This window comes from Mirounga angustirostris, unplaced genomic scaffold (genome assembly GCF_029215605.1).
Source record: "Mirounga angustirostris isolate CCGP_5_RB_7025 unplaced genomic scaffold, mMirAng1.0.hap1 SCAF_5, whole genome shotgun sequence".
Lineage (NCBI taxonomy): Eukaryota > Metazoa > Chordata > Mammalia > Carnivora > Phocidae > Mirounga > Mirounga angustirostris.
Window position 1 is genome coordinate 174,313,155 of NW_026991713.1, and position 21,990 is coordinate 174,335,144.

The 21,990-nt window shown below is 43.6% G+C and overlaps 2 protein-coding genes across 9 annotated transcripts in view; both read left to right on the forward strand.

The window, feature by feature from the left end:
- The window catches only part of KPNA7 (karyopherin subunit alpha 7), a 52,612-nt gene extending 47,797 nt beyond the window's left edge, over nt 1–4,815 (forward strand). The window contains exons 11-12 of one of the 2 annotated variants that reach the window (XR_010412024.1): nt 3,794–3,856; nt 4,726–4,815. Coding sequence is in view for 1 of the 2 variants with exons in the window: in XM_064593296.1 (XP_064449366.1) it covers nt 3,794–3,796 (3 nt within the window). In the remaining variant the exon portion in view is untranslated. Of the gene's footprint in view, nt 1–3,793; nt 3,953–4,725 lie in introns of those variants that run through there. The other variant, XM_064593296.1, reaches the window with a different exon arrangement.
- An 820-nt stretch (nt 4,816–5,635) lies between these two features.
- SMURF1 (SMAD specific E3 ubiquitin protein ligase 1) overlaps nt 5,636–21,990 on the forward strand; it is a 111,238-nt gene continuing 94,883 nt past the window's right edge. The window contains exon 1 of one of the 7 annotated variants that reach the window (XM_045875801.3): nt 5,636–5,965. In XM_045875801.3, the coding sequence (XP_045731757.1) occupies nt 5,911–5,965 (55 nt within the window). In that variant the 5' untranslated portion in view covers nt 5,636–5,910. The other 6 variants (XM_064593286.1, XM_064593287.1, XM_064593288.1 and 3 more) reach the window with 6 other exon arrangements.

The window sequence follows — 21,990 nt, forward strand, 5'->3', positions numbered from 1 at the left end:
ACTTGGCTGCATATATTTGAAGAAATAATCTAAATCTCAAATAATTCCACAGCCATAAAACACAACCACATACCTATTAGGATGGCCAAAAGGGAAGACAGTGACAATACCAAATGCTGGCAAGGATGCTGAGAAACATTGCTCGTGGAAAAGTAAAATGCTGGGGTGCCTCTGTGGCTCAGTGTGTTAAGCGTCTGCCTTCGGCTCAGGTCATGATCCCAAGGTCCTGGGATCGAGCCCCACATTGGGCTCCCTGCTTAGCGGGGAGTCTGCTTCTGCCCCTCCCCCTGCTTGGTCGTGCTCTCTCTCTGTCAAACAAACAAATAAAATCTTTTAAAAAAGGTAAAGGAAAATGCTATAGCCACTCGAAAAAAGTTTGGCAGTTTCTTAGAACACTAAACTTCCATATGACTCAGCAATTGTACTCTAGAGCTGTTATTCCAGAGAAGCTAAAACTTATTATGTTCACATAAATGCCTGCACATGAATGTTCATAGTAGTTTATTAATAGTAACCAAAAACTGGAGTTAGCCCAGGTATCCTCCAATGGGTGAATGGTTAAACAAAAGGTGATACATCCAAGTCATGGAATACTACTTAGTAATAAAAAGGAACAAACTAGGGCACCTGGGTGGTTCAGATGGTTAAGCGTCTGCCTTCGGCTCAGGTCATGATCCCAGAGTCCTGGGATCGAGTCCCGCATCAGGCTCCCTGCTCCTTGGGAGCCTGCTTCTCCCTCTGCCTCTCTCTCTCTGTCTCTCATGAATAAATAAATAAAATCTTTAAAAAATAATAAAAAGGAACAAACTATTGAAACAGGTTACAATTTGGATGAGTCTCCTGGGGGATTAGGCTGTGTGAGAAAAACCCATTCTAAAAGACTATATTGTATATGATTCCATCTGTGTAACATTTTTGAATTGGCCACATTTTAGAAATAGAGGATAGATTAGTTGCCAGGTGTTGGTGGTGGGACAAAAGGACATGAGGATGAGGAGGGCATTGTGTTGGTGTGTTCAGTAGTTTGTGGTGGTGGATACTTGAACACACACTTGTATGTATATATAGCTTAATATACATACACATAAGTCCAAGTAAAATGGGGAAAATCTGAATATTATTGGATTGTATCAATGTCAGTATCCTGGTTGTGATATTATACTATAGTTTTGTAAAATGTTACCATTGGGAAAACTGGGCACAGTGCACAAGGGATCTCTCTGTATTATTTCTTATAACTACATGTGAGTCTACAACGATGTCAATAAAAGTTTTAATTAAAAAAGATCCTACCGACGTGCCTGAGTGGCTCAGTAGGTTAAGCATCCAACTCTTAATTTCAGCTCAGGTTATGATCTCAGGGTTGTGAGATAGAGCCCCATGTGGGCTCTGTGCTGAGTGTGGCGTCTGCTTAAGATTTTCTCTCTCCCGGGGCACCTGGGTGGCTCAGTCGTTAGGCATCTGCCTTCGGCTCAGGTCATGATCCCAGGGTCCTGGGATCGAGCCCCGCATGGGGCTCCCTGCTCAGCGGGGAGCCTGCCTCTCCCTCTCCCACTCCCACTCCCCCTGCTTGTGTTCCCTCTCTCGCTGTGTCTCTCTCTGTCAAATAAATAAAATCTTAAAAAAAAAAAATTTTTTCTCTCTCCCTCTCCCTTTGTGCCTTTCTCCTGCTCATGAATGTGCTCTCTCAAATAAATAAATAAATAAAACAAAAAGATCTTATCAAAGATAATAAACCCTATCAATGATAATAATAGAGTAAGACTTGCATATTGGTAATATTAAGCTTAGGGTGTAATTAAAGGCTTCCAGGCATAGAAGGATAAATGAACATGCTAATTAATCACAATTTTGTATATCTGATTTAAAAACTTAATGTTTGGGTGAAAAGCAGAAGAGGCCCAGATCCTAGACCTAGGAAAGATCTTAAAGGCTAGAACAGACTGGTCACAGAGGCTCATGTACAGCAGTGTACTCCCAAGAGGTATTTGGTGTAGCCACCAGGGACCCTCTGCACAATATCCCCGATTTCCCTTGGGTAATAGCACTAGTAGGTTTGGGGGAAAGACTAGCATATGTATTTTACATGTACTTATAAGAACTACCATTTACCAAGGGCCTGCTCTGGTAGACTGCTAAATCTACATCTATTTAAACCTCACGATGACTTTGGGTGAGAGGCATTATTATCTCCATTGTATGGATGAGGAAACTGAGGCTTGGCGACTTCAATTAACTTGCTCTGGCACCAGTTGGTAATGTGCGGGAGCCAGAGAAGAGTGTGGGTGTGTGTGGACCACAGCTGCCCTCTTTTCAGGATGCAGAGCCACTGCCTTCCAAAGGGGTTTCTGCTGTGTTGGTTCCTGAACATTACACATACGGGATATTCCCAGTGTGATTTGCTTGATCATTTCCTTCAGATTAGGAGTTCTTAATCTAGGGGCTATGGGACCTTACAGGATCCACAAATTGGTTTCGGGAGATCATGAGCCCACTGAAATTGGATGTAAATTTGGTGCATATTTGCACATATGAATTTTTCTGGGCAAAGGATCCATTGTTTCCATCAGATTCCCTGAAGAGATTTGGGAATCAAAAGATAGGTTAAGAACCACTGCAGTTAGATCCAAAGAGAGATTTGTTTTTTTTTACCCCCACTGGAAAGTGTTTCAAATGCCCAATAACACCGACAAGGGCAAGTGATACATTTGGGAGAAATAAAATAAGCTGCCAAATCCTACATAGAAAGCAGGGTCAAAACTGCTCTTTTGTAAAGTCATTGCAAAGAGGATACTTGAAGACACTCACCAAATTTCATCTCTGTCTCAGCAGAATTGTTAAACACTTCCCATCTACTTGTTCAGGTATCTTTAAAAGATAGCATTTTTGACAAATTTGATATATAATGAAAGGATATCAAAGTACCTTAAGTTCAGGATAAGAGCTGGTCCGCAGGTTTCGCACAAAATTGTGGCTGATGAATTTCATGTGGGCCAATACCTTTTATCATCTTTATCAACTTTTTAAAAAGATTTATTTGAGAGAGAGCTCGCGAGAGCGCACGTGTGCATGCCTGCACAGGGCAGGGCGGGGGAGGGGTAGAGGGAGGGAGGGAGGGAGAGAACTTCAAGCAGACTCCCTGTGGAGCACAGAGCCTGATGCAGGGCTTGATCTCACAACCATGAGATCAGGGTGTGGGCCTAAATCAAGAGTCAGATGCTTAACCAACTAAGCCACCCAGGCACTCCTCATCTTCATCAACTTTTTGATAGAGTCAGGTGTGCAGATAGAAGATCCAGCAGCTACAACATTACTGCACTTGAACTGAAATCTGTGCTGGAAAATACATTCATTTTCCTGCCTCTGCACAAGCCCTTCCCTCTGCCTGCGATGCCCTTGTCCAGTGAACTTGAATGCTGCATTTAAGTCCTGGATCGAGGTCTTCTGTGACTCTCCCCCTGTGATCTTCCCATCTTTCTCCTCCCAGGCAGAACGGTCCTGTCGTCCATGTTCTGTCCCTCAGTACACACCTCTGTCAGTGTGTCCTTGTCAGTGGTTCCTGTGTCTGTTTCATCCGGGCCACTGAGCCTCTGAAATGCCATACCTGTGACTTATTTTGTATTCCTTGTCCCTAGCCACATAGTAGGTGGCTGGAGTTTGCCAATGATTAAAACACTAGCTTCCATTTAGGAAGGCCCTCCTTGTGCAGGCTGTGTTGAAAGACATCGTTAGGTGTATCTGGTTAAATGACAGCGGCAATTACTTGTTAATGAGTAAATGAAATGCCTTTCAGTGACCTCCAGACTCACCTGTTGAGGAAACAATCAGGAAAAGGAAGGCCCAGACATCTAGGCAGGTAAGAAAACAATGAGGTTAAGAAATGGAAGGATTTTAGGTCAGGAACAGCTAGGGATCGGAAATGGGGGCCAGCACTCGGCTAAGCAGAGAGGGAGAAGTTTAGTCTGGTTGAGAGAGAAGAGACTTCTTGAATATGAGAAGGAAGAGAAGGGAGAGATACTGGGTGGACTGAAAGAAGAATGGGGATCACTTGGGGGCAGGGGTTAGAGACTCTAAATGGATTTATGCAGACCCCAGGGACTCTTAGTGACAGTCGCCTACAGAGTAACATCTAGATTCTGGGTCTACTGCTCTGTTGCTTAAACATAGCTTGTATTCTTGGATATTTCACTAGAATTACTGAAAGTCTGAGCTGCAAGGGGCTATAGAAATGATCTGGGCCTGTCTTTTTTTTTTTTTTTTAAAGATATATTTATTTATTTGAGAGAGAGAGAGTGAGAACAGGGAGGAGCAGAGGGAGAGAGAGAATCTCAAGCAGGCTCCATGCCCAGTGCAGAGCCCCAGCGCGGGGCTTGAGATCAGGACCTAAGCTGAAATCAAGAGTCAGCCACCCAAGGGCATGTCTCTTTATTTGACTGAGCCTCCAAGAGGCAGCTTTGAATCCAGCCCAGGAGACACTCCGCTCTCATTGGGTTCAGCCTGAGGCAGGGAGGCAGGTCTAGCAGCCCTAGGGAGAGGGCTCTATTCTGAAGACTGTGACCCCAGGAAAGGTCCCTGACTGCAGGGGATGGCTGCAAAGGCTCAGAGCCTGGTTTCCTTAAGATACAAATCAAAGTTTCGAAGAATTAGGTAGTTGGTTAAAAACAGCTTTGGTAAACAAGCCCAGCTTTTCCTCTTTATTAACATAGTATTTCCTCTCCATTACAGGTTAACAAAGAGAGGAGTTGGTTTGCTGGAGAAAGCCTAAGGAGCTTTTAGTTCTACCCTGCAACTCTGGGAGGAGGGGAAATGTTAGCTTTTAGTTAAACTCTGCAAATCTGGGAGGGTGAGTGTTAGCAGAAAGCGGGGAAACGAGGCCGTAAAGCTGCCTTTTTGTTGGTTTGAATTGTGTGCAGATTGGGTAATAACAGACATCTACCTCTCAACTTTATCCCTCTCTACCAGCTTGTTTACCTTGTCCGTATATGGCACTTCCAGCCATTCTGGCAACTCTGTCACGGGTCAATAGAGCGCACTAGTTGCACAGAACACACCTAGGGGACTTTGTGTCTTTGAGGTGTCTCCACTGAAATTGCATTCTCTAAGGAAAAAAAAAAGTGTTGCATGACTATTTGTGCAAGGTGCTTGGTGTGTAGTAGCAGGCCTAAACCTCTCTTCAATAGCTGTCGGGGGCCCGGGGGCTTGAGGGAGACCTGGAAAATCAGTTCCGTCCGCATCTGCAGACCCGTTTCCTTGGGGAAAGTGGAGAAGACCCAAGGCGACGGTTCGCGGGCCCAAACGGGGCCCCGCACCCTCGCTTCCCCTTCCGCGGGCCTCCAGGGCGTGCTCCGTTTCCAAGCTGGGATCTCCTGCGCCCCGCACCCGGCGGGAGGACGCGGAAAGCCCCGGCCACAGGTTCCAATCCCCGCGCGCCCCAAGCCGGGCCGGCAACGTAGCCCCGCGGCGCGCCCCGCCCCGCCGTGTCCGCGGGCGCGCGCACGCACGCACGGCGCGGGGGCGCACGGCGCGAGCGCGCGCAGGGCCGGGCCGGCACGGCGGCGGGCGCGCGCGCGGCTCCGGGAGGCGGCGGTGGCGGCGGCGGAAGCGGTGAGGGCGGCGGGCGTCCGGCTCTGAGGAGGTGGTGGCGGTGGCGGCGGAGGCGGCGGCGGCGGCGGCTCCGGACTGGGCTCGGCTGGGAGCGGGCGAGGGTCGGGGACGCCGGGTCGAGCGCCGATCCCCCGGCTCGACCATCCTCCCGCCGCCCGGACGCCTGGGCCGCGGAGTTTGTGTCCCGGCTCGGACCCCGGCGCCCAGCCCGGAGCCGTAACCTTGAGGCGGCGGCGGCGGGGCCGGGCCGGGCCGGGCCGGGGGGCGGCGGCGCTGGATCCGCGGCTGCCTGATCGTTGGCGGGAGATGTCGAACCCCGGGACGCGCAGGAACGGCTCCAGCATCAAGATCCGTCTGACAGGTACGGCCGGCGGGAGGCCCACCCGCCTTCCCCCCCAACCCCCCACGGCCCTGCGCCCGCTGGCGCCCCGCACGGCCCCCCAGCAGCCCCGGAATTTCCCGCGGAGCGCCCCGATGGAGTGGCCCTCCCCCACGCCGGCCGTTGTCCCAGGACCTCGTCACCCCCCTCGGCGAGTGCCCCTCGCTCCTCGCTCCCGACCCCGCCCCCTCGCTGCTCCCGGCCCCGCCCCCTCGCTTCTCACCCCCCCCCCCACCCCACGGCCCTCTGGCTTCCCTCCTTCTTCCCCCACCTGACCCGTCGCGTCCCCCCTCCCGGCCCCCTCCCGTTTTCAGCCCCTCCGTCCTGGTCGCTCCCCTCCCTCTCCCCGCCTCGTCCCCTGGTTTCTCCCCTCGTGGCCCCGCCCCCCGCTGCTCAGCCCCCTTCCTCCCCCTCGCTTTCTTCCCTCGCCCCTCACCTGCCTCCTCGCTCTCCCTCCTGGCCCCGCCCCTTGGTCTCGGTCCCGCCCCTCGCTTCTCACCACCTTCCCACCCTCTCTCGCCTTCGGGTCTCTCCTCCGACGTGCCCCCGCGCTTCTCCCTCCTGCCCTCCGCTTCTTACCCCCTCCCCCATACTCTCTCCCTTCCTCTCTCTACCCACCCCCAACTTGCCCCCTGGCTTCTCCCCTCCCGGCCCCGCCCCTTTATTCTCCCTTGGCCGGCCTCCCTCCCTTTCCCCCTAAGCCCCGCCCCTCATTTTCCACCTAGTCCCGCCCTCGCTTATCTCGCAGCCCCGCCCCCTTGCTTCGGTCTCGCTGCCTCCACCCTTTCCTTCAGCCTCGAATTCCTCAGTCCTGTCGTGTCGCTTCTCCCGGTCCTGTTCTCACTTCCCCGCTGGTCCAGACCTCTTCAGTCTAGTCCACTTCCTTTCTGCCTCCGGCCGGGCCACGATCTCCTCCTGACTGTGCTTCTTCAGTTCTTTTCTGCATTGCACTTTTCCAGCCCCGCCCCCCCGCAACATCCTTGAGCCCTGAGCAGGGCTGAGGGGCCCCGCCCCCCGCTGGAGGCTTTGGCAGCTGCACCGACGCAGGCTCCTTGATTCACCCGCACGGAGTCTTCAGTGAAGTGCCCGCGTCCCCTAGGGCGCTGTGTAGTGCCACCTTCGAGGGGGAGCGCGCAGCTCTGCTGCGGGCCGGCGACGCGGTGGTTTGGCCGAGTGTGGGTGCCAGCTGTCTGCTGGAGGCGCCCCTCGCTAGCGGGCCCCGGAGATCGGCCCCTTCGCGGGCTCGCCTCCAGCTTGAATCTTCCCTGAGGCCCGATTGGAGGGCTGCAGATTCGGTCCTGCCGGGGGACTTTCCGACCTCGAGTATTTCCAGCTCTGGAGGGGAAATAAAAAGTTCAGGCTGATTCCTGTCAGGGGGCTTTCCCTTGGATTTTTCTGTTCAGTGGCCAGTCTGGTGAGGACCCAAAGTCAGATCCTTTCAAAGAGCGAATGAGCATTGTGGACACCTGATGGCAGAGGCATAGCCCTAAGTCGTCGGTAAAATCCAGGAAAATAACAATAGGTGATTGCTTTCAAACTAAAGTTTCCTTTGAAAGTACGTAGTTGTTGCACGATTTATTATTTTTTTCAAGAAAAGGGGCATATATATTTTTTTTCTTTCTTTTTTTTTCTTTTTGGTATAAAGATGTCAGATTAGGTAACGATAAGATAATATGATCAGAGAATGATTTGGACCCAAATCCAGACCCTGGTTTTGTGAAGTAACCGCTATGTATCCCAGGGATCTTTGCTTCTGGCGGAACATAATCCTTTATTCCAGGGCTAGTAGGAAACGCTTCTCACTGTGTAGATACAGTATATAACATTGTTATTTTTATGGTTACATGAAAGCCATGTTTTTGACTTTGTAATGCTTGTAAAACTTTAATTACTGACAACTTTAATTTGATTCTCATTTACAATGTAATCTGTAATTGACATCAGATTGGTTTCATTTTTCTTGTTAAAAGCAGAAGTAACTGATTCATGAGTGTTGGTAGAAATGTGATTAATGTTTCAGAAGGAATAGGTTCTAATTACAATGTTTGTGTCAGGTGTGTATATATATTAATCAAACGTAGTTGGCAGGTGTGGGCTTTTCCCTTGTCAAAGGGAGGACTTGGTCTGTCCTCCCAAATTATTTTTGGATTTAGAAATTTAGATGCCAAAGATACAGAAATGCTTTGAAGAGTTTTGGATGGCATTTGCTATTGAAGGATCAGGTGATGAGTGTTATTTCCAAAGCCCCTTTTCCCTTCACCCCTGTTGGTGTTAGTGAGGGTCTGGGATGAGCTGTGAGTGTGGTCATCCCTGCAGCAGGATTGAGTTTAGCGGTGATTGCAGACCCATGTGACCCACGTGTGTTGTCTGTTGAATGTTAATTGATGTTGAGACGCTGGAACCAGACATTTTGTTGTAGATAGAGTAGGTTTTGGCCTCATCTTTAAGGTTGTCAGGAGTTTGAAATCTCTTCATTTCTGGTATGTTGGGTAGCCATCTTTCAAAAGTTGTATACTCTTGTTACAGGTTTCAGAGTTTATTACTATGCGTGATATTTGAAAAAAAAATTTTTTTTTAAACCGAGTAGTATCACACAGGGCATAGTTCAAGACAACATCTGAAGACATTGGAGTATAAAAGAGCCTTTAGAACTTTGGGGTCCACAGTTGTATTTGGTGGTGAGTAGAGCATTGGATTTAAAATTAAGAGACGTGATTAAGAGACCTGCCCTACTGCATGATATGGAACAAATTATGTAACCTTGCTGGGTCTCTGTTTCCCCGTATAAAATGAGATTTCACCTTTAGTGTAACATTCTTTGATTCTTTCTCATTTTGGCTACCTACTTATTCCAGAATTCGTTGGGTACTTACGCTTTCTGTTAATGAGTCTCAATGCTGATTTTCAGAAATTTGTGTTAAAACACAGCACTTGTGTTTGATTTATGCAAAGCGTTCATTTTGTGTATTGGTTAGGATATATTTCTTTCTTCCTGTGGAACCCTTTCTGTTTTTGGAAACTATTGGGTGGTATATGGAACTGCTTTGGAAGACTGGCCTATGCAGTAAAATGAATATTTGAGTCTTTATATTTAAAAGAATTTAACTTTAATGAATGTCTTTGTGGTATTTTAACAGGAAAATAGTTTTTAAATAGTTTCAGTAGGTTTGGGGCATAAAATGTGCAAAATCAGGTTTTAAAGAACATTATCTTGCAGACATTTAGAGTTCACTAGCAATCAAACACTTTGGAAACGTTTTTATTTTAAATTCAAGCAGGATTTGCAAAAACTTTGTTCTTATGTGGTACGCAAATGAATCCCAGATACATTATTTAGGCCACTTTGGGTAAAAGAATGGGATTTTGAGCTCTAAGGGTTCCACAGTGCTCTTCAAGCAAATTAAATTTTATTCTCATGTTAACCAGTTAGTTGAAATGGCAAATGCCCATAAACTTTTTTGCGTTTTTATGCCTTGAAATACTCTCAGACCTTGTGTTTTTATAGCTTTTGGAGCGTGACTGTGTGTTGTGAAGAGAGAAACATTCTAATTCCAAGTAGAGGGGGGGAAGAGACCTTCCTTGATAGCATGTGGAAATGGAGGCTATTTTTAAAGTTGTAGCACATGGGAAGTAAGGCAGACTTGGGGGGTTTGGCCATCCAGATGATGCAACTTGGAGAGAAATAGCTGTATTTTTTTTTTTTAAAGATTTTATTTACTTATTTGAGAGAGAGAGAATGAGAGACAGAGAGCATGAGAGGGAGGAGGGTCAGAGGGAGAAGCAGACTCCCTGCCGAGCAGGGAGCCCGATGCGGGACTCGATCCAGGGACTCCAGGATCATGACCTGAGCCGAAGGCAGTTGCCTAACCAACTGAGCCACCCAGGCGCCCCAGAAATAGTTGTATTAATAGCTGTTAATAACTCTAATTTATCAATAACAGGTGGCCTAATTGATTTGGACTAGTTTGGTTTCTCTGAAAGGTTAAGAAAGCTGTTAAGAGTGTTGCCTTTGTCAGGTTATTCCAGCAGGGAACCTCGCTTATGTAAGGCAGGCAGAACTTTTGGTTTTAACAACTGTAACCGGGATAGGATGGAATAAGTCATTGGTGTTTAGCCATGAGCTGCTCCTGAGTTTCTGTAACATTTTCCTCAGGGTCAGCCTCAAGTTTCTGAAGGTACAGTCAAGGCATTTCTTCAAGCTGAATTAACTAAGGGTGTGGGATGAGCTAAATCAAGTAACTATTGAAATAAAAACTTCAGTTTTACTCGAAAAGAAATCACATTCTGCCAAACAGAGGTTGTATTACTGATTTTATTTGTGATTTGATCACATTAAGGTTGTCTTAAGGGACAACGTTTTTTCCCTCAAATCCATTTTTTTAAAGCTTCTTGACCCACCTAACCTGAGCAATGAAATACTTTATACACTTTATTATTATTTTTTTAAAGACTTTATTTATTTGACAGCGAGAGACAGCGAGAGAGGGAACACAAGCAGGGGGAGTGGGAGAGGGAGAAGCAGGCTTCCCACCAAGCAGGGTGCCCGATACGGGGCTCGATCCCAGGACCCTGGGATCATGACCTGAGCGGAAGGCAGACGCTTAACGACAGAGCCACCCAGGCACCCCTATACACTTTATTTTTATCTGTATCTTTATAGCAGTTGTAGTGAAATCCAACTAGAATTTTTGCCTACAAGTCTAACCATTTGAGGTCAAAACTCTGGTTTTTGCAACCATGAAAGTGGTGTCTGAACTTTGAGTTGTTCCTTCTCATCTACAAATTTTCATTTTCTCTGTTTGGTCACGTTGTTGGGTCCTAGTGTGGAACGCTGGGTGTAAGGGGAGGTTCTGGGGGCTGAGTCACTCGGGAAGAAGTCTTTCCTCATGAATAAGAAAAGAAAGACCCATAATATTTCAACATCAGCTCAATGATCCACTTAACTAGACTGGTTCTTTTGTAACATGTTTGTGCGCACTGGTTAAAAGTTAAAATAGCTGAATTGTGCATTTTAATTGAGTGCCAAGAGCAAAAGGGAAGTTCAAGAACCTTCCGAAATAGATGAAATAATTTAGTATCTTGGCAATGCTCTGATTTTCTGGTTGAGAAACCCTAACTTTTAGAATTCTTATTTGGATCACATTTTTGTAATTTCAAAACTGTTTTAGAGGTTAAATATTTTTAAACAAATAGAGAATTAAAAATATGTGGCTATTTACTTATTTTTGTCTCTGGACAACTTAAATGACTGGTTTGCTTGTTGTTCTGTAAGTAAATTTTATTGAGAGAGAGCCCCTAATTTAAATTGGCTTATTGTCCACTGCATGCTCATCCTAACTGACCACAGTCCCTAAGGCATGCTACTTAGAGATGAGCTGGAGAGCTCTGTTGAAAAACAAAAGCACCTAGCCATGTGGATCAGGCATATCTTCTTTTTAAAATGTTAGAATTTCTGTTGTGTCTACAGATGCAGTTTAATCCATTTGGATCTTTAAACTAAGTGGAATGTTGTTTCCATACTTCTGGATTAAAGGAAAAGAAAAAACCCTTTTATTGTTTTAAAACAAGGCGTAAATAATGTACAATCAATGCGTCTGGCAATGCGCCCCACCTAATTCCAGCTGTGTTCACCTCCATCGCAGCTGAAAGGAATTCTAATTGGCTGAGGAATGTCGGCAACGTTGTGTATCACTGAGCATGAACCTATTATGCTGGCTGCTGGATGATGCATTTCAGATGTTTTAAGCTCCTAGTTCAACTTGGAGGTTGGTTTCAGGAGTCTGGAAGAGAACGTTGTGAAGCTGCGGGTTGTAGACGGCAGCCTGCTTTTTTCTTTGTATGTTGGGCATTCACTAAATTCTCTAAAGGCCATGGTGCTTTCTTGTGGCTTAAATCCTGGGTTGGGAGTCAGAAGGTCTGAATTTGACTTCTAGCTCACAGAAGTGCCACAATGGGGAAAGGGGTGGGTGGAATTATAATCTTTTAGAGACTCAGTTTGCCTTTCTGTGATGCGAGATACCTGCCTTTTCACGTCGCACAAGGACTAGATGTGGATTAAATATTTTGATGAGTAGTTACGAATTATTTATAGAGTAGCATGCTGTAAATACAGTCATAGGTTCCTGTTATTTCTTATTCCTAAATAATTATGTAAATGCTAAAGCTAATGGTATACTTTGACACTGAAGAAAATCTATAAAACCTATTGATGAACATGAAAAATGTACTCAAGAACAAACTGTTAAATTCTCTATGCACTCAGAAAGTTCCTTAGAGAAATAGTGTCAGAAGCCAAAGCCAGCATCATCTTTAATTGTGAATCCTTGGAAGCATTCCCATTAAAATCAGGAACAATACAGGGATGTACACTGTCAAAATTGTTATTAGAGAAAGACATCAGGAAGCAAAATTGCTATTATTTGCAAATGATAAAATTTTATAGTTTTAGAAATCTAAAAGAATCAGCTGATAAAGAATTATAAACAATTTAAAGTAGTTGGATAGGAAATTTCTCCATGGAAAAAGAAAATGGATAAAAATTAATATGCAAAGACAAACTAGGAAAGACAATTTGCAATCTATGTCAAAATGAAAGTCTAGCTTCCTTAATATATAAAGAGCTTTCAAAATCAATTAGGAGTAGGCCAATAACCTGTTTGCAAAGAATACATTTCACAGAAAAGAAAAAAAAATGGATTTCAAACATGCGAAAGGATACCCCGCCCTACATAGCAAACAAAATACCAGTTAAAACTAGGAGTGCAACCGTTTTTTCATTTAGCGGACTGGCAGAGACCAAAGAGTTTGAAAATATGTTAGGGATGACAAAGGTGTGGAAAAGCAGAAACTCAATCACATTGTTGGCTGAGAAATGTTAAGTTGACACAGTAGGGTAAGGATGGCAGTTTGGTACTATCAGATAATAAATGTATATGCCCTTTGATCAAACAATTCTGCCTCTAGGAATTTTTTTTTCCAGCTCCATTCACACATTTGTGTAAAGTCTTACATGCTGCTGGTGCCTGCGTGGCTGAGTCGGAAGAGCATGAGACTTTTGATCTTGGGGTTGTAAGTTTGAGCCCCACCCACTTTGGGTGGAGAGATTACTTAAAAATGAATAAGTAAATAAACTTAAAAAAAGTCTTATATGCAAAATTATTGCAGCATTGTTTGAGATTACGAAAGACTGAAAACAACCTAAATGTGCATCAATAGAGCACTAGTTAAAGAAATTACGTCATATCCCCAGGAATGTGTAGCTGTTTAACAGAATAAGACAGTGCTTTATATTCTTTAAAAAAAAACAATTTTTTAAAAAAATTTATTTCAGAGAGAGTGAGAGAGAGAGAATGAACAGGGCAGAGGGAGAGGGAGAAGCCGACTCTCCACTGAGCAGGGAGCCTGACATGGGACTCGATTCCAGGACCTTGGGATCATGACCTGAGCCAAAGGCAGACGTTCAACTGACTGAGCCACCCAGGCGCCCCAGTAGTGCTTTATATTCTGATATGGAACATTTTCTAAGATATATTGTTGAGTGGGGGAAAAGATTCAAAAGAGTGAATATTGTACATACTGTGTGAGTAATAAAAAAATAAAAGGGGATATTTATATAGATCTATTCATATGGAACATTACTACAGGGATACCTCTGAAAATATGGATTGTGATTTTCTCTGGGAAGGAGAACCAGGGCCTGAGGATCCAAGTGAGAGGGACATCTTTTCCCTGTATTCCTCTTTGTATTTTTGATCTGTCTCCCTCTTCCTCCTTGAGAATAGATTGCTTTTCAACAATTATAGATGTTAAAAACAAAGAAGAATCTACAGTTCTTAAGAATTTCTTAGGGCAACAAGTACGTTAATTGCCAATAGTAATTGTTTTTATATGTAGGTGTTCTGAAAATTCATCATAATGGTGCCAAATATATTTTAAAAGACTTAAATGGCATCTAAAGGCATATATCCATGTTTATGTGCATTTATTCACAGGAAGACTCCTGGATTCTGGAGAGTAAAAAATACTCTGCATACTTTGTAGATCTCAACAAACTTATTTTCCCAGAGGATATGTTTGTTCTGATACTTAACTCCCCACCCCCCCCAAATTGTTCCAGCATTATTCTAAGTAAGCCCAAATGATTCTTTCCACATTCAGAAATCAGGTCCTCCTGAAGCCTACTTATTCTTTTTTTTTTTTTTTTTTTAAGATTTCATTTATTTATTTGAGAGAGAGAGAAAGCACATGAGAGGGGGGAGGGTCAGAGGGAGAAGCAGACTCCCTGCCGAGCAGGGAGCCCGATGCGGGACTCGATCCAGGGACTCCAGGATCATGACCTGAGCCGAAGGCAGTCGCTTAACCAACTGAGCCACCCAGGCGCCCAAGCCTACTTATTCTATAGTGTGTCCTTTGAAAGACTGGGGTGTCTTAATTCTTTTTTTTTTTAAAGATTTTATTTATTTATTTGAGAGAGAGAATGAGACAGAGAGAGAGAGCATGAGAGGGGGGAGGATCAGAGGGAGAAGCAGACTCCCTGCTGAGCAGGGAGTCCAATGCGGGACTCGATCCCGGGACTCCAGGATCATGACCTGAGCCGAAGGCAGTCGCCCAACCAACTGAGCCACCCAGGTGCCCGGGGTGTCTTAATTCTGAATAGTAGTGCTGGTTTATATCCTTTATTTGGAATGTCATTTGGCGTTATCTCTGACCTAATTTTAGAAAATAACCTCATCCCTAAAGTGGGGGTAAAAATGCTAACTTGCATAAGGCAGTAACAATAACTTGGTATTTTCCCTAAGTATTTATAATCAGTATGTTTGCTTTAAACTTTTTTTTTAATTAATTAATTTATTTGAGAGAGAGAGAGAGAAACAGCATGAGAGGGGATAGGGTCAGAGGGAGAAGCAGGCTCCCCGCTGAGCCGGGAGCCCAATGTGGGACTCGATCCCAGGACTCCGGGATCATGACCTGAGCCGAAGGCAGTCGCTTAACCAACTGAGCCACCCAAGCGCCCTGCTTTAAACTTTTTAAAAGGGATTGTTTATTAATTTTAGCTGTGCCTAAAAAAAGAAATACCTGACTCTATAAAAGTAGAAAAAGTTGTAATCACCTGTGATTTATTGCCTTTTTGTTCTCCTAAATCTTTGGGATAAAAATTCTAAGTTCTACTGAATTGCATTTCTACGTATATTACCTACAAATGGTGGGTTTGAGGATTGCTCAATGTCTGCTCATACACAGCAGCGACAGTAATGCCTTCTGTCGGTGTGTCATTGTTCTCCTCCTGTCTGTCTCCTCACTGGGGCCAAGCTATCGAACCAAGCTCCAAGAGGGTTGTGTGTTGTGTTTTGTTTTGTATGTGTTTTTATTTCCAGGTTAAAAAAATAGCATGCAATTTGTTTTAGTCTTTAGAAGCATATTTTACAGGACAGAAAAGGGTAGTTTCTCTTGTCCTAAATGGATAATCATACCATGTGCAGTTACAGAAATCCTCGGAAGCACACTTAATCCAACTATAATGAATTCATATCTTCACAATAATCAATATTATTGTAGGATTGTATTATTGATTGTCATGTGTAGGAGAAGGCCCACATGTCCTCAGGGGACATTGATTTAACTTTTCTTAGCCTTTTTTTCCTCCTTGATTGTGTGAGGTTGAAAAGTTGGCATTCCTCTTCCCAAACACGCCTAGTAGACACCTTAAGCTTAATGTGTTCCAGACAGTCTTCCTGATTTCCCTCCCCACCAGAAACCTTCCTCGCTTCATTAAGTCCACTCGGTTGCTCAAACCAAAAACCAAGACCTGTTGTCGTTCTTCATACCTAACTTCTAATCCTCCGGCCCTCTGGACTCTGCAGCCACAGTTGATCTGGAGTGTATCTGCTCTTCATGCTCGTTGCCTCCATCCTAGGTAAGCTGTGACCAACTCTTGGACAGCTGCTTTGTGCCCTTTTTGATTTAAATGTCACTTGCAACCACAACCCTCCTGCTGCTACAGTATCCGTTATTTCTCTCTTTCAAAGATGCTAAAAGATTAATTCCGAAAGTCCTCATTCTGGCTTATTCTAAAGGGGGAGCTGGAGAGAGATTTGCTAGCATTGCCCTTTCTCCTAGCTAGTGCAGCTCCTTCACCCTCCACTTCTGTGTTCACTGCCTCTAGCTTCAGTTCCGGGAGCACTGGTGAGGATGGCCAGTTGTCTTTGTCAGGGTACGTGGAGCTTCTCATGGTCTGATGATTTAGGGATGGTTGATGACAGGTTTAATTGTGTGCAACCATAGAGGGAAGTCAGGAAGCCAAACTGAAGACTACTATTTGAAAGAGTTGAGAATGGGAAATACATAGTCTTCATGGATCAGAACACCTTCTTGTACAGGAACAACACAGTGGTTGCCTCTGGATAACTCATGGTTTTTTATCCTCCTCACCCTCTACCTCCCCAGTCATTCCCCCAAGATGCTCTGATCCTTGTCTGCCCCATTTCAGTAAGTGACATCATCGACCAGGTAGGGTGTTCATTGAATTTTACCCTGCCTCCTTTCTTCAGCCAATTTCACATTTTTACTTCCGTCTTGTATTTACAATACCATACTTCATGATACTGATTTTTTTTATTAGTTAAAAAAAACCAAACAAACCAGGATGCTTTCAGGTGTAAGTAGCAGAAAACCTAGCTTAAATTGGTTCAATAGGAAGCATTTTATTCAGTAAGTTAACTGAAAAGGCCAGAAGTAGTTAATAGCGTGACAAGGACCCAGTTTCTTTTTGGCACTCAGTGCTGGGACCTCAGAGCCATTCGGGGCTATCTCTTTTTTTCTTCTGATCAAAAGATGGCTATTAGAAGCTCCCATGGCTATTTGCTTCTAGCTTTAACCAGCAGAATGTTAAAAGTCCACTTTACCAACAGCTCATTGATGGAGTAGAAGTCCTGGAGTTGAATCCTGTTGTTGGGTTGGCGTGATTTGGATCATGTGTCCATTTCTGAACCAACCATTGTGGCAAGATGATGGGATGTGCTGATTGGACAAGTAGGATCCATCTTGGAATCTAGTAATGCTGTTAGTCCCACCCAACATATAGAACTGGGACATTTTGAGGGAACAGAAAAATGGATGCTAGGAAGGCAACCAACAAATAACTAGACAATACCATTAAAAAAATTTTTAATGCTAGCTTTGTGTATGCTGAGTGTGAGGATGATAAAACTATCATTTACTGAACTTATGAAAAAGAAGTATGCCTTCTTTATAGCAGTGTGAAGCAAAAGATGTATTTTTATAAAGATGCCAAATATTTTTCCTGAGAGTTAGGATTGGTAGCTTTATATGTAAACTTACCCCAACAAATATCATTGTTGATTTGTATTATAGAATGTTTCTGGATTGTTGTGTAGTGTTGTTTTATTTGGGACTATTTCAAGACTAGGGTTTTAAACAAAATTCAGGTACGGAATCTAGAGATTCTTACGTCATTTCTCTAGAAATGATAGGGTGTTTTTGAGAGGGGAAGAATGCATGTTAATTGTAAATTGAACTTAGGATGAATAGAAAGAAAAAAATTGTTTTTTATGAGAGTGTATAATTTTTTTGATAAGATAGGTGATTACCAACTCTTCTTTATAGTAAAAGCTTTGGATTAATACCCATTCTTGATACTTGGAGCTCTGTATTTTCTTTGCTATTTTCCCAAAAAAAAACAGCGAGGGGGGGCTTGTAAGATGGTTGGCTGAGCTTTGAACCCATGTTCCAAGGAGAATGGTTGGCTCTCTCAGACGTCCAGGTTCTTGCCTCTGGAGTCAGGCAGGTGGGGTGGTTAGGAGCCGGGCTGGAGCCAGCCTGTGCCTTAAGACGAGTGACCTCATCTCTTAGTTTTCTCAGCGGAAAAAAAAAAAAAAAAGGAAAGAAAGAAAAAGGGGTGGGAACTAGTTGGACCCACTTTAGAGTTTGTGGGTATTAAATGAAACAGTCCACATGCAGTGTCTGGTCCATAGTAAGTGTTCAGTATATGTTAGCTAATATTAACGTTGTCCTATTTCAGTGAATCTGAGATGACTTTGGTTGAAAGTCACACCATTGTTTTATGTACCACTAAAAAAGAAACGCCAGTAATTACACTACAGTGTGATTCATTTGAAGATTTCAGAGATGTTAAAATCAGAAAAAATGTCTTAGAATCAATGATACATGGTATTATGGCCGCCTTTGACTTGCAAGTCCTGGAAATTGTTTGCATACCCGCAAATTAATGCTATCTGTCTTCAGTTTAAATATAATGCAGTGTGACCTGCAGTTTCTTTCTTTTTTTTTTTTTTTGTCCTAAACTTACGTTGGTGTTGGTCTCCTGTATTGCAATATTGGCAATTTAATAATTGCTAGTCATTCTGTAGGTTTAATAATACAAGACCCATGGTGGGCTTGGGAACTTTGATAATTTGCTTTTCTTCAGCGATTTAGAAAAAAAAAATTGAGACACATTTTTGGAGATCCTTAATATCGGTTGGATAAAGCTATTTGAGGTGAAAGGTAGGTGAAGTGATAGCACCCAGAACCTTTTACAACACCCAGGTTGTTGGCAGAAAGCCAGCTTAGGGAAATGTCTTTTTTACACCCAAACACATTCAGTTTAGAAGGCATAATATTGGTACTTAAAAGCAATACATGGTATTTGATTTTCCACTAAAATTTAAATGTGAAAGTATATTGTAGAGCTTAAGTGATAGTCACAGGCTAATTAAGTACCAACTTAGTGCAGTAAAAAGTCGCCATGTAATATGCTAAGCTGGAATTTAGAGTAAAATCCATAAGGAATAGCACATAGCCTTGATAGCATTCTGTTTCTCTTGGAGCCTGGTATTTCAGGTGTTGTGATGGGAGTAGTATAAGCCTGCTTTGGCTCTTTTTTTTTTTTAGACCTATTTTTGATTTTAAGATTGAAATGAATTATGGAAGTCTTTGTGGAGACTTGACCTACCTGTTTACTTATTGCATTATTTATGGCTTGCTTCATCAGCTGAATGTCAGCGGGATTCCACTTTTGTTTAAGACAACTACAGGAGAGGAGCAGATGTGCCCTTGGGTTACCTTGTCATAAGCCCCAGAGGCTGTCCCCTGGCACATCTGGCACATGAAGCATTTAAATATTATTTAAGCGTGTTGTTTATGATTTTTTGAAAAAGACTGTCTCTCTGCATTTCATATTTTAATGCATTCTGAGATAGCAGTGCTGTTTTCTTTTTGGAAACCCAGGTTTGGTTGCTGTATTTTGCATAATGTTCAGCCTAGCAGTAGAAAAAAAAAATACATTTTTATTTCAGAAAAGGAGTTTTACTTTAGGAAATGGTACCTATATTGAAATAAATATTTCCAAAAGGAAACCGTTTATCAACGTAAGCACTTTTCTTATCACCTGCCCAGTAGCATTGTTTGTTTAGAATAGACAGAAGCCAGTCAAGATCTCTCAGCAAGGCTTTACAAAATGATACGATGATGTCAGTGTTACTCCAGGTGTTTAATTTCAGGCAGTATGAGTCAAGGAACTGGTGTTTCTTATATTAGAATAGATGGAACTTTATTCAGAAAAAACAACCCAACTCAATTTGAAGTGTATACATCACAGCCTAAAAATTTCAGTGAGAGTTTTTAAATAGATTATGTATGCATATGATATAAAAGGGTATTCATTAAAAATAAGTCTCCTACCCTCCCTGTCCCTTGTCAACCAGCTTGCCTCTAGAGAAGTAACTATTATTATCATGGCATTACTAGTTTCTCTTGTATTCCAAAGGTTCTCTGTTCCCTTCCTTATCTCCTTCTCTTTAGTACAGATGATAGGATATGTGCAGCATCTTGCTTTTTCACATAATATAGAGATTGCTCCATTTTCATACACCCACAGCTGCCTCTGTAGCAGAAACTTCTCTGCTCTTGAGAAGCCTTGTGGTTAGGTGGGCCCACGTGACTAGTTCTGGCTAGTGAGCTGTGAGAAGTGATTTGTCCCACCGTGGGGCTGAAGCAGTAAGAGCCTCCAGCTCTTCTGTGGAGCCCTGGGAACCGTGTGGCATATGGTGGAGACTTTATCAGCCTGGGTCCCTGAATGATTGTGTGGAGCAGAGAGTCCCCTTCTGCCCTGGCCCACACACCACCCCCTACCACTGCCCCGACGATGACCCAGCCTAAGGTGGATATGTAGTGATAGCAGGGTAAAAACCTGTTATGTTAATTTGTTTCTGCATCATATCAACATTTCCTGATTGATGTTGCCCATTTCTTTTTAACAGCTATGAAATGCTGTTAAACATAACACCAAATAAACCCAGTTCAGATTATCTGATAGCTTAAGGACAAAAGGGCATCTCACTAAAGAAGAATCATTTTAAAGAAATATCAGAGAAATACATTGTCCCCCAATGTGTTACTACTCAAATGTAGCCTATCTATTTTTTTAAAGGAACATATATCTGTTGAAAAATATAAAGGAGAAATAAGCACTGTATTATTTTAGTGACACTTCATTCGTTAACATTATAGTTCATAATTTTTGCATTTGAATTTGATCTTAATTTTCTAGTCAGATTATTTCTAAAGGAGAATAAGCACCAAAGCCAATATGCTGCCTTACTCAGGATTGAGCACAATACTTAAGAGTGTTAAGGATGAGAGGAATGTTACAAAAATAGTCTCTACCGGGAACTTAACAGTACAGTAGGGAGTGAGACTGTCACTAGAAACAGTTGAGCATTAAAAAAAAAAATTTTTTTTTAAAGGTGCCAGATTGAAAAGAGAACTCTTTGTGGGCTACAGAGGTCTAGCTGCTGGGGAGGCCTAATTTGTAGTAGCTCTGGAAAGATCTGCGTGGGGAGAGGGACCATGGGGTAATAGCGTGGGCAAAGATGGAATGGGGCAAGAGTGTGGCCAGACGGGCACCAGAGGACCCAGGCTTCAGTGACAGGCTGGAGGGGTCTGGGTAGCAGTAGAGAGATTCGATAGGGAATTCTGATTTTAGAGGCCTGCCATGTACGAAGGGGCTCTTTTGTGCCCAGAGGGCAGCACAGGATCCAGTAAATGGAGTTGTATAGTGGCGAAGAGCCAGCTACGCTGCAGGCCTGTGTTCCAGTTCTAGTTTTGCCACTTTCTAGCTGTGGAAAGTGCTAGAAAAAGGGTACACAGGGTAAGTGCTTAGAGGAGGTCAGTTGTTATGCCTCCGGTTGTGGCTGCTATGGGAGGGGAACTTGGTAACAGCGAGAAGGAACTAGGGACTAAATTTGGCCCCTTCATGAAGTAGTAAGTGTTGAGTGTGACTGTGTTTATGCAAACGCTGGATGATCGACTTTCTAGGGGCTTTACAAGGAATCCTTTGTTGGGGCCAAGTTTAGACTACATGGTCTACAAAGTTTCTTTTAACAAACATTGATTGAAAAACTACTAAGTGCTAGGTTGCCTGTCAAGTAACATACTGGGCATCAGGAAGGGGATAGAGACCAGATGAAGGAAAGTACTTGTTATTTACCCAGTCTGTGCATTGTTACAAAGTTAACATCAGATTCCTTATTTGGCCCTAGAAAAACCCTTCCAATTAGAAGGGATAAGAAATTTCTGTAAAGCAAGTTAAGTGATGTCACGTACTAAATGGCATTGGACATCCTGAGAAAATGCAGCGGGAAAGCTGCCTTAGCCCTTCCTCCGATGTACTCTAGTATCTTGCTGGTTTATTGCAACATGCTTTCTTAAGACCGTCTTAGAAGTTCTAAGTGGAGCCCAGCTATGGCTCCTCCAGTATGAATGATAAGTTGGTGTTTGTGTAGTGATTCCCCCCCACCCCCCGCAACCCCTTTTTCTGGACACTGGGACTACTTCCATTAGTGTTGGGACGTTACTCTTTGGAGTGCCCCTTCTGCCCTTTGGCTCTTTTTATGGAAACTAGGTCAGGTGTACAAACTACCTACTGTAGAATTCTAGGGTGAATTCTGTGGTTGACTGTGAGTTTTAGGACACGCCTGAGCTGGGTTTTC